The 12,062-nt window shown below is 49.7% G+C and overlaps 1 protein-coding gene across 1 annotated transcript in view; it reads left to right on the forward strand.

Moving 5' to 3' along the window:
- Nucleotides 1–12,062, forward strand: part of GABBR2 (gamma-aminobutyric acid (GABA) B receptor, 2) — a 328,099-nt gene that overhangs the window by 223,917 nt on the left and 92,120 nt on the right. The window contains exon 8 of the mRNA XM_004677485.1: nucleotides 11,036–11,096. Coding sequence (XP_004677542.1) covers nucleotides 11,036–11,096 — 61 coding nt within the window. The remainder of the gene's footprint in view (nucleotides 1–11,035; nucleotides 11,097–12,062) is intronic.

A 12,062-nucleotide genomic window follows, 5' to 3' on the forward strand; every position in this document is an offset into this window, starting at 1 on the left:
AAAAGATTTTTATAGGTATAAGTGACAATTAAGAATTATTTGTATATACATATGGGCTCCTACTTGCGGATTTGACCTATGTAACATAGTGAAATGATCACCGTGAGCAAAGTAATTAACGTCCACCCACCAGCTCCCATAGCGACCCTTTCTTTCCTGCTTCCCTCCCTCTCTCCCTCTGGTCTGTCCTTCCTTCCCTCCTTTCTTTTTGTGGTAAGAATTCTTAAGATCAAACTTGTTGGCAAGTTTCATGTATTACAAGCGTACAACACAGTGTTGTTAACTCTAATCACCATATTGCCCAGAAATGCCTGCAATTTATTCATCCTATGTAACTGGGAGGTTATCTACCCTGTGACAAACATTGCCCCGAGCCCCTCTGCTGAGCCCCTGACAGTTCCACCCTAGTGTCTGCATGTAGGAGTCCGACTGCTGTGGATTCCACGCACGATGGGTACAACATGGTATTTTGGTGTCTGGATTATTTCATGGACTGGAACGTCCCTCAGGTCCATCCATGCTGTCAAAATGGCAGGATTTCCTCCTGTTTAAGAGCATATTGTACTTGTTAGCTCTTGGTTTACCATCCTTCTCTCCCGCCCCTCCTCCCAACTTGGAACATGAGGTCCAAAGCCCTGCCCAGTGTGGCTCTCGCTTTGTTCCACTCCCACCCCCTTGCCCAGGCACCTTACCCTTCCTTCAGTTATCCAGAAAGTCAAGTTATCTTGTTTCCAGCCCTTTTTATATGCTGTTCCTTCTGCCCAAATAGCCCCTCTCCCATCCACATTGCCCAGCTAACCCACGCTCGTTTTTCCCTGTCCCCTCCAAGCCACCCCCGTCACGAGAGAAGTATCTGTCATCTGGGGTGCTGCTACCTCCAGACCCACCCTCGGATGTCCTCACCAGGGAAGACTTGCGTGGGGCCGGCCATATTCATTGGGACATAGAGGCTTGTGTTTAGAGGATCAAGCCCTCGTGAAGACCATATGGTAGACGGGGAGCACGGGGACCCAGTGAGAAAACAGAAGCCCAGGTAGGTCTTACAAGCAGAGAGGGTTCAACGCAGGCAATTGCTTAATAGACATTAGAAGATGACAGAAGAATAAAAGGAACACAAAGACAGCCCAGAGATGGCCGGCACGCGAAGAGGGGCCACTGCCCCACCTGCTCCTGAGGCTGTGGAGGACTGGGGCTGAGGTAGGACGCTGACAGGGAGAAGACAGGGATGTAGCCCTCCTTTCTCCTGTCTTCTCTCCCTCGGAACCTTCTACCAGCAGCAGCTAATGGGCAGAGTCTGGGAGCAGAGCCCACATCCAGAGCAGAGAGAAGGGCAGTTTGGCAGCTGGAGACAACCGCGGGCCCCTTCTCTCCAGCTGTCCCCACTCTGATGCAAGTCCCTCTCCCCCGTTTCTGAGGAGAGAATCTTCTCACCTACGCCTAGCACAGGTGAACGCTCGTCCTGCTCACATTTCGCATTCCTAGGAGGACTGGCTTGGGCACTGGCCGCCTGGAACCAGGCCCTGCTGGCTCCCTGGAGAGCTGAGAGCCAGTTGCTAAATTGTCAGGAATTGGTGAGCCAGTTGTTAAATGGTTGATAGCTTGGAATCTGCCTCGCTTGGCATATTGGCACCATGGAAATTAGCAAACACTATACATCAAGTTACACAAACACTGTACCCTCTGCCCCCACCCTCCAAAGTTGTTGCCCATTTGTCAGCACACCCCTGACTAGGTCCCTCATTTTTTTACTCCACCCCTGTCCCTCCCCCAGCCCATAGCAGCTGGGACTCACCCTGACCCCCTACACAGAGCTCATTTTCTGATCAGGGTCAGGGTCTCACAAAGGAGGCGAGAGAGCATGTGGTTAGGAGCATGAGCTTGATGGCAGGCACATCCCTGTGACACGGCCTTCTGGCCCCCTAGGCAAATTTCACCCCCTCCACCCCTCGGTTTCCTCACTGTTAAAATGGAGTTAGTATCAGTTCATCCTGTCGAAGTTGTTGGTGAGAATTTATTCATAAAGGGGGACTCCGTTAAAAGAAAATCTGAGGTGATACACACAAATGTTTTGGCAGAGCTAAACTAACGTAAGGAGTGTTATCTCTGCCTGTTCCAGAGAAACCTGAGTACAGAGATGAAGGGCCTAGGTTGCCTTCCCAAGAGATGGCTGAACTCGGCCTTGATCCACAGCTTCAGACCCTTTTTGTGCTCTCCCTATTATTCTAAGTTGAAGAGGAAATGTGCTTATGCTTGCACAGATCTCTGGCTCTTATTCAGGAAAACTCAAAGCTGTCAGTAAAAATTAATCTATTCCAAGAGGGAGTATTATTTTGTTGGTGACGAAGTTACTATTTTTGCCTATAAAAATGCGCCTCCTTAAAACATCCTTTCAAAAAGTTTTTAATAAAGGTTTTATTAAAATAATGCATACTCATTAAAGGATATTGGAAAACATTCAGAGTGAAAAGAAGAAGCCCAGGACCACCCAGTATCGATTGGGAATCATTTTTTACTTGGTAGGAGAATTTTGTATGTAATTGTGAAACTAGTGTATACGTAATTTTTCAGCCTGTCTTTTTTTTTTTTTTGTAATTATGAATTATCTCAAATAAGTAACACTAACTGCTATACCCCAGGTATCTCAGACTATTAGTAAATCAACACAGTAAATGTACCACTCTCTTGTGCAAAGACATTTCTGGTGGCGGGCATCATTTGCACAGGGCCAATCATTTGCAGACCCAGGCACTACCATGTGAGTCCCAGTGTCCTTCCTCAGTGCTCTCTGACAGAGCCTGTGGGTCTGGCTGGCAGAGGGAGGGAGCCCAGAGGGCATTGTAGGAGTTTGCATGGACCAGACCGAGAATACCACCCACACACCACTGATTAGATTTACCACACGGCCACATCTAATTCTAAGGGAGGCGGGGAAATGCTGCCTAACCAGGTGCCAGGAGAAGAAAGAAAACGATTTGGGGGACTGCTGACCACTGTCTGGCACAATCAAAGTACCCCTTGTCCCAATCTTTTGTAAATTTTGTAATTCAAAATCCACTTAGCTCGAGTGGCCTGCAGATCACTCAGATGGAGTCCCCTCGCACTCAGAATGAAGCCCAGCAACCTTGAGAGTCTGCAAGGTGCTGCATGACCTTGCACGTGCTCACCTTGCCCACCACCTACTGTGCTGGTCTCCTTCCGGCTCCCACTTTCAGTTCCACTGACTTGTTTCAGCACCTCTGGTCCCTCAGCTCTCTCCCACCTCAGGACTTTGGACTTGCAAGCCCCCTCCCTGGGGTGTTCTCCCTGTCACTCCTAGCTAACTCCATCAGGTCTCAGTGCCAGCGCCACCTTTGCAGAGACCCTCCTGGACCCCCAGTCTAAATTGGGGTCTCGCTGTGGTTCTTCCTTGTAACACCCTGTTCCTTTCCTTCCCATCGCTCACTGTAACTTTGTGTGTTTATCAATGTTTGTGTTGTTTAATATTCCTATCTCCCACTAGGTTCTTGCTATTAGTAGGACCATGCGGGCTTGGCTCACTCTTTATCTGCTGCCTGCCTGGCTCATGCCCCACAAGTGTCAGGTGCTGAACAGTGCAGCTTGATTGAATGCATGAATCATAACATTTCGTCATGTGTCTGCACCATAGCTCAGTCCACTTTGCCCTATTTCTTGGACATTTTGTTCATTTCTATAGTTTGCTCTTCTGAACAAGACTGACGCGTGTTATAATTGGGAGCAGAGAGGGAGCTGGTCCTGCCTCTCCTGAGCCTGCTCCCACTCCTCCACATCCAGAGGATGCAGCCCTGCCTTAGACCACCTGTGGCATTGTCACTGGTCCCCACAGAACCCAGGTGACCACAGTTCTTTCATTCACTGCCTAGCAGCGGCAGGTGGCAGTGTGCAGACGCACACCCCTTCTGCCCCTCTTGCCAACCTCCTGCGAAGACTCAATGGATACATCAAACTTGATCATTTGAACCCATCGAAAACCCAGAGAATTATCAGGATAAGAAAATACTTAGTGTATGAAGTATGACTTGTCCTATAACCCAAAGAACATCTGGAGGGAGAGGAGAGTGAATGTTTTTCACCTTTGCAAAGAATGTGGGTGGGTATACCTGGTTGTTTGCTATTTGTCTTTTAAGTCCCTTGGGAAACAGGACACCTCTGCCTCAAGCCTACACATGCAGATCTCTACCCTTTATGGGAAACCTGACCAGCGATCTGGCCCCAATGCCTTGCCTGCAACCAGTGTTGACCTGGTCTGTGGAGAGAGGCCCGGCAGCCATGGCGTTGGGGGTGGGCTCCACTTATCCACACAGGTAGTCAGGCACTTCTCCGTGCACAGCCCACCTGGGCCTCTTCTGGCCCTTCAGCCTCTACCTCCTGGGAGATGTCACGGCCTGTGACTTGTCAGGGCAGGTCTGTGACTCAGGTAAGCAGGCAGGCTCACACCTCCACAGACAGCGCAAACAGCCCCAGAGAGGGGTGAGGCATCCTCCCAGGCACTATCCTCTACAGACTGTGACCTCTCCAGGGGTTCCCTGCAGCGCAAGGGGCCTGCCTCCAGCTCCCGCCCAGGTCAGGCCACGTTCTGGGACAGAGCACCCCTGCCTTCTGTGGTGAAAGAGCCCCCAAAACAAAATATCTTCTTGGGAAGGCTTGGCTTGTACCTTTACTAATTGTCGGAGTGGATTTTGTTCCTGCTTAGTAGTGAAAAAAGAATGAACAGTAGAAACAATTTTCCTAAGAAGAAGCCACTGAATCCTACTGGCTCTCGAATCCCTAATGTATGTTTTACTCTCCACTGAGTTTTCTGGGGTTTCTGAGCTGCCATCAGGGGGAATTTTGCTAATCAGATTAGTGAGGAATTATAAGTGTTACCCTTGATGTATGCCAACCCAGGTTTCGCCCTTTTTATAGTTGTTTTTTCTTTAATTCTCACAAACAACCCTGAGACATATCATTGGCTACTACTTTTCAGACAGGGAAATTGATCCTCAGAGACGCTCAGTGACTGTCCCAGGTCACCCTGTCGCATGGTCTTATCTGGCAGATGTGGAAATGTAAGTTTCTTCCTATATGTGATCCTAAGCATTGTGAAGATTTCTCTGGAAAAAAAGATGGTCTTGTTCCCAGTTCAAACTGAACTGTTAGTTTGTTTTAACTTTTATGAAACAGATTGCTTTCTTTGACATTAGCAGGATCTCTTTTAGGAAAAGGGGGGTGGGGGAGAAACCACACCAGAATCCTTATAAAGTATCCTCTTGGGGTGCTTTGCTCCCTTATTTTATTTGCATTCCAAATCATTCTTATAAACTCCTCAGAAGCTAGAATTCATTATCAGTCAACATGCAGTCAAGAAAACAGAACCACTTCAGGCATTTCAGAGGGAGATTTAATACAGGGAGCTGATTATGAGTTTGTTGGAAGGGATGGGGGAGCAAAACAGGTAGGTGCTGTCACCAGAGATAAGTATTTACAGAAAGCTGCCGAGGCCCTGGGGCTGGAGGAATGAGAGGGAATGGTGTTACTCTCGCCTCTGAAATGCCTGAAGTGGTTTCCATTTTCTTGACTGGATGCTGTTTGATAATGGATTCTAGCCCCTGAGTTTATAAGAATGGCCACAGAGCAGATTTGGAATACAAATAAAATCATGAAGGTAAATCTGCTAGCTAGCATGGTGGCCTGGGGGGCTCCAGCCTCTGCAGTTCTTGCTGGAGTTGGGACCCCACTACTGGCCACTGAGCAGGCAGCAGGAGCCCCCCATCCACACACACCAGCTGTGTAGGGCCCCAGAGGCCCCCCCGCCCCGACACCTGCAGTCACTCAGAGCTCCTGCCGCTGCAACCAAAGCAGAAAAAAAAAAAACCACTTTTCCCTTATGCACACTTATGCTTCCCTTATGTGCCCCATGAATGCTTCTCATTAGCAAAACCTAAATGGAAAGCAGCTGGCAGGGATTCTGGGAAATGTGGTTTCCAGGTTTCAGGCCCCTGCCCCAGAGCAGAATAGGGAAGCTGAGCGAAGAGCGTGAACCATGGCCGCTGTCAGTCACCACGGAGCCGGAGTCACCCAAGTCCACTGGCTGGAGATTTAGTTCATCACGTGGGTTGATCTCCAGTGGACATTCTGGTGCTCAGTTACAGCCTGGGATTGAACTCTGCAGAGGGTAGGCGAGTCACGCACTTACACGTAGATAAAGAATGTGTGTGGGGAGAGAAGAGCAAAGAAAAACCACCCATGAGCTGGGGTTTTAGAAGGCAAAGCCGGCCCAGCCTCCCTGGCTGAAATGCCAGGCCACAAGGAAGCTGGGGGGTCTAGGTGCCCCCTGGGCCTCACTCGTATCCTCTGTTCCCACCAGGTTGGACACTCAGGTTGCAAGAAAGACTCAGTCCTGGTGACCTTTGATGACAGATGTCATCACAAAGATTTACAGGCAGGCTCATAGGGGGTGCGCTCAGAACTAAACCTGGAAGGGAGTAAGTGGGGGGGCTCACTAGGTTGCAGGAACAAGTGGAATATGGGGCCGCTGCAGCCCCACCTCAGCGCTTCCCCTGGGACCTCTGGAACCCAGGCTTGCCACGGTGGCCTGCGGCGTAAGACAGGCCGGCCAGCACTGTGTATCCATGACCCCTGCGGTAAGCTGCCCCCAGCGGGGGGCAGAGCGGAACTGGCACAACCGGCCATGGTGCAGCTGGACCGAGATGCCAGCCACTGGGGAAACGAGGAGTGTGGCACCTCAAGGCACAGAGAAAGTTTGCTATGATCTGGGCAGACAGGAGAAGGGTCCTGGGGCCCTCCACTCTGCGGCATTTTCAGGCTTTTGGTGATCTTTCTATGCCATGTGTAGTGCAGCAACTACGTGCAGGCCAGGCAGGGGGAGGCCAGGCAGGGGGAGGCCAGGCAGGGGGAGGCCAGGCAGGGGCAGGCCAGGCAGGGGGAGGCCAGGCAGGGGCAGGCCAGGCAGGGGGAGGCCAGGCAGGGGGAGGCCAGGCAGGTGCAGGCCAGGCAGGGCAGGCCAGGCAGGGGCAGGCCAGGCAGGGGGAGGCCAGGCAGGGGGAGGCCAGGCAGGGGCCCGAGGGCCAGGAGGCTGGGAGGCAAGTCTTGACTCTTTCTGGGCTCTCTGGCACCGTCTCGTGGCCTCTGTCCTCTGCTCTCTCAGCTTCTGCTGCTGCTGCTTGTACCCCCCTGATGCCACCCTCATCAACCCAGCCTCTCAGCCCAGGTGTGGCCCATTTATGTGTGCTCACACCATACTCCTGGTGGCCATCATCAGAACACCTGCAGGAACACAGGTGTGGATCTTAGACACCAATAGTAAGAGGGCGGGAAACCCTGACAATTTCCATTTACCCTACAAGGGGCGTTGGACGACACCCCCTAACCCCCTCCAAGGAGGGCAGGAGTGGAGCAGAAGCCCGCTGCTGCTCAGCTGGTGCTCAGCCACATTGGCGGTGCACTCTGAACCGGCATGACTGCGAACCTGTCACCTCACACCTGCAGCCTCCGGTCTCTGCTTCCTCTCCCCTCACCGCCATCTGCTTGCAGAGTCATCTTCTCCAGCCTTAGATCAGACCACTGCTCTGCAGTGCTTGACCTCCCAGCCCCGGCTCTTTGTGCTCTCAGAATCACCCCAGAGCTCTCATCTTGGCCTCCAAGACAATGTGGCCCAGCCCCCTGCCTCCCGGCACCCTCACTGCAATCCATACGTGGAACCCCTCTTTTCCTGTCCCCCCTGAGGGCCTTCACCCTGGCTCTTCCCTTCGCCTGGACTACCTCCTGGCTGCGAGGTCTTTCCTGACCAGCCAATAAATGCTCTCTGCTCACCCAGATCCTCCCTTTCCAAGTTCCTCACTGCGCTCTAACTGTGGTGATTGCTAAATGAATGTTCTTGTACATCTACTGGAAAATGGGCATTGTTCTAATAAAATACGAGCTCTCTAAGGTCATAGGGTCAACATCTGGGACAATACTTGGCACAGGGTAGGTCGACATTTGTAGGATGTCAAGTTGAGGGCACAACCTCAAGGCAGAATTTCCCGAAAAGCATCTCATGGACCGAGACCTTCCCATCAAGACGGGCTTGACTGGGATGGGGCCCCCAGCCCAGTAGGGTCAGGGGAGCAAAGTGGCTTCGTCGTCAAACCCAGGGATGCCATGGTCGGTCCATCAGGGGACTCACACGCCTCCTCCTCAGTGGTGGGCCCCCAGCTATTGCTCTGGATGGCACTGCCCTTCCGTGTGCACTGGGTAAGTGAATTAACTAGGCCACTTTTTGTGCCACTAGTTCCTGTGGCTGTCCCCTGTGGCTTGGATCATGTTAACACAGAAGGTGCTTGGGAGTGTGGGCACGGGACACGTGTGCCAGATTGTGGACTCCTGGTGCATGGGTGTGTCCTCACGCATAAGTGTGCACACCTGAAACTTGTAGCCTGGGCTATAAAGAGGACTATGGGTGATGGCCAGGAGAGGATGAGAGGCGTGTCTACAGAAGAGGAGAGGACACCAGGAAGAGCCTAGCGAAGGATAAAGGTTTGTTGTGGGGTGGGGGAGGTAACACTGGGGACCCCCCTGTACCTGGTTGCCACTAGAGTGTCCATCATGATTCGGTGACCACAGTCAGAATGCTCAGCCTTCTCCCATTGGCTGGTGGGGAGGGAACTTCATCTACCTGTGAGCTGCTATCTCTGAGAGGTGAAGACCAAGGCAGGTGAGACTCCGTGACCCAACCGTTTACCCCTTTGCTACTTGAAATCACCTGACATGGAAACGTCCCAAGATTTAAAAAGCTTCCTGGTGCTGAACTTCTCTTTTATTTCAGCCCTCTGCTATCAGATATGATTAAACTAAAATGACTGCTGAGCATCTCCCTTTGTAGACCAGGAGCTGTGTTCGATACGTAACTCGGGACCTGGTCTAAGAGGGCGCTTTGCCAGGTTTGTGATGCTCTGAGACTGGTTTCCTTTCACCGCATTATCTGAGAGATTAAGGAGCTGGGAATAGCTTTCTGTTAGGAAAAATAGTGAGTAAAATAAAACCTGCCAGCTCTTACTTCAAAGATGAACTCATTTTGTTTAAAAAGAAAAAGGGGCCCTCATCTCCTCCCCATAATCTCCAGTGTCATTCCAGCCAAGCTTTGAATACTTTTCACAGACTTTTTAATTTAATGACGATGCTGCACAAGTCCTTGGAATGCTTCAAAGCTTAGCAGGAGAAGGGTGAATTAGTTAGATCTCCACCTTTGTCAAGCCACAAGTGCCCTCTTTGGGGGCAATGTCTGCCTTTTCCCCACCCAGGCAGAGTGGTCCATCTGCATAAAAGTGATCCTTGTGGAAGATATTCTGTGTTTTGCAATCATCCCTAGAAGTAAAATCACAGCTCCTGTCTCACCTTAAGCTGAAGTGTTTTCACACTCCAGGGAATTGCTTACCAGCACCTGAATATAGAATTCGGTGGGCGTGAGGTTTCAAACTGATACTCCTTGCAGCTGTTTTCAGGATTTCAAAAAGGTGTCAAAGTGGCCTTAGAGGGTGTTTCTCATTTTGAGTACGGGTTGAGTGGTTCTCTTCCTGCTGAAAGCTACAGGGCCTCAGGCGACAGGTTTCCACCAGGAGGATACAGTGTGTGGTGCTCTCTCTTGAGAGCTGAGTGGGGGCCAAAGTAACCCCCTTGTCCCAACGCTAGTCTCTAATGCTACAAGAGCATAACTGTGGAGAGAGAAGCAGGGTGCCTTTATGACAATTTGTTATTCCTAATTTCATGTTAATGGAAAGATAGGCAGGCTTCTATTTCTGGGTGGGAAACAACATGCTATAGTGACATTGCATTAAAATCAAACTTGGGGCCCTCCCTAGTGGCGCAGCGGGTTAAAGCACAGCACTAAGAAGCTAAAGCCACTTCCGCATGGGTTTGATTCCCGCCTGCCCTGGAGGTGACCACATGGCGCGGCAGACCCCTCCAGACCCGCCCGCTGCTCCCCTCAGCAGTGTACTTCGTCGATCTGCCTGTTCTGCTCCCCACTCTGTCTCTGGTACAGCCTCTCGCCGCCCCTGAGCCTCTGGCCTGTACCCCAGTTCTGCATATACAAATAAATAAATCTTTAAAAAAAAAAATCAAACTTGGACTTGAATCCAGCAGCCTCACTCACAATGACCTTAGGTAAGGTGCATAGCCTTTCAGTCTCAGTTTCTTGAGCTATAACATCGGGATCATCCCCCGTTTCTACTCAACCTTGTCATAAAGATTTATTGATATGTCATTTTCCTTCCGTGGTTGTAAAAATTCCACATGGCCCATAACTTGACAAGAAGAGCCCACACCCCCTCTCTTTCTACCGCAGTTTATTTAGCCCAACATATGGAAGCCTGGTGTCTGCCAGCAAAGCAGATGTGACAGATGACGCTATCTTTTGACCTCAAGGTCCCTAATGAGGGGTGCTCAGCTGCCTGTGACACTGGTCAGGTCTCGCTGGTTCAAGAAGCTTAATTTTGTGCTGCTCCACAGCCCAGTTATAATTGGGGCTGACGTCACCACTCAGAAAGAACTTTCGACAGCATTCTCTGTCCTTAATAAGAAATTCAAACTGACCTCCAGCCCCCTTCTGGTGGCAAGTCACACGGCCTGGTAGTGCCTCATCTTTATGGGTGCGGGGCCTGGGAGCCAAGTCAGGTCAGGCTCCAGACACTTCATCTCTGCCTTCACCTTCATCCAGCACCCTGGAAGACTCTCCCCAGGTAAAGCTGGACACATGGTGTTTAATAAATCGTCCTAATGATAATGACTTGCATACCTTGGCATTAATTCACAAGTATTAGCTCCACTATTGACTTTGTGCTCTTTCAAATTAACCAGATAATGTTACCAGCAGTTTAGGAACAATTACTTTAATTTTGCATGTGTGGTCCAGCCAAAGGCCATATTTTTCTCCAATATTAATCACTGCAGCTTATACTTAATGAATTTTCATTAAAATCAGTACTGTCTGGGCTAATATGGTTTTTCTCCCTTTGTTCTTGTTTTGTTTTGTTTTTAGGGTCAAGTTGTATTCCGGAATGGGGAACGAATGGGAACCATTAAATTTACTCAATTTCAAGGTAGGCTTTTTGATGCTTATTCTTTCTGGTTGATGAAATCTGTATTCAGGGGTGTTGTGTTGGTACAATAAAATGCATCAAAAGAAATGAAAGTATGATGTTCCAGATAAGCGAAGGCAAATTCAATAGAAAACACTTTTCGGTGAAAACATTAGTTGCCACTAATTTAGTGTATTTTTCTCAACTACATTGCTTCTCAGTCCTATTCAGCTTACCCACAGGAGTCTGAGAGGTTCCTGAAAGTAGGGGACCGGGCAGCAGTTAAGTCAGTTCCAATCGTCTGAGAAACTTTGATTGTTCTTGGTCTTGGTTGTAGAAATTGCATTGTGGTAGTTTTGATTGCAGAAATCATCAAACTCTAAAGTCAAGAGACTAGCAAAATGAAGCCCACATACCTACCACCCACCACAGCCATTATCAACATATTGCCGAATTTGCTTTATCTTTCCTCCTCCCTCCCTCCTTTCTTTCTGTAATGTTTTAAAGCCACTCCCAGACATTATCTCACTCAACCTATAAATACCATAGCATGCATTTCTACCTGATAAGGACTTTTAAAAGCATAACCACTATATTATCACGCCTAAAACACTTAACAATTCTTAATAGCCTTTCATCCTGTCTGTATTGATCCTCTGATTAGCTCAAAAATGTCTGCTGCCAGTTCAGTGGAGAGCAGTTCTGCTCATTGCATCTGGCTGATGTGTCTCTTCAGTCTCTTTTAATCTACAGTTATCACACACACACTTTTTATAGGTCATTTATTTCTCTAGAAAACCAAGTCATGTGTTGGACTTTTACACTGTCAGAGTTTGGGGGGAGGGGGTTGGTTGGCTCTCAGCAATCCCCCAGACCAAGTTGTTCATGAGATGAGGATAAAACAGAGTCCCAGGGAGGGGAGTGACTGGTCAGAGACCTAGGCCCTGGTGAAGAGCAGTGGATGCCCAAGGTCAGCCAGTCCTGTCA

This window comes from Condylura cristata, unplaced genomic scaffold (assembly GCF_000260355.1).
Source record: "Condylura cristata isolate star-nosed mole 26May11 unplaced genomic scaffold, ConCri1.0 scaffold00006, whole genome shotgun sequence".
Classification (NCBI taxonomy): domain Eukaryota; kingdom Metazoa; phylum Chordata; class Mammalia; order Eulipotyphla; family Talpidae; genus Condylura; species Condylura cristata.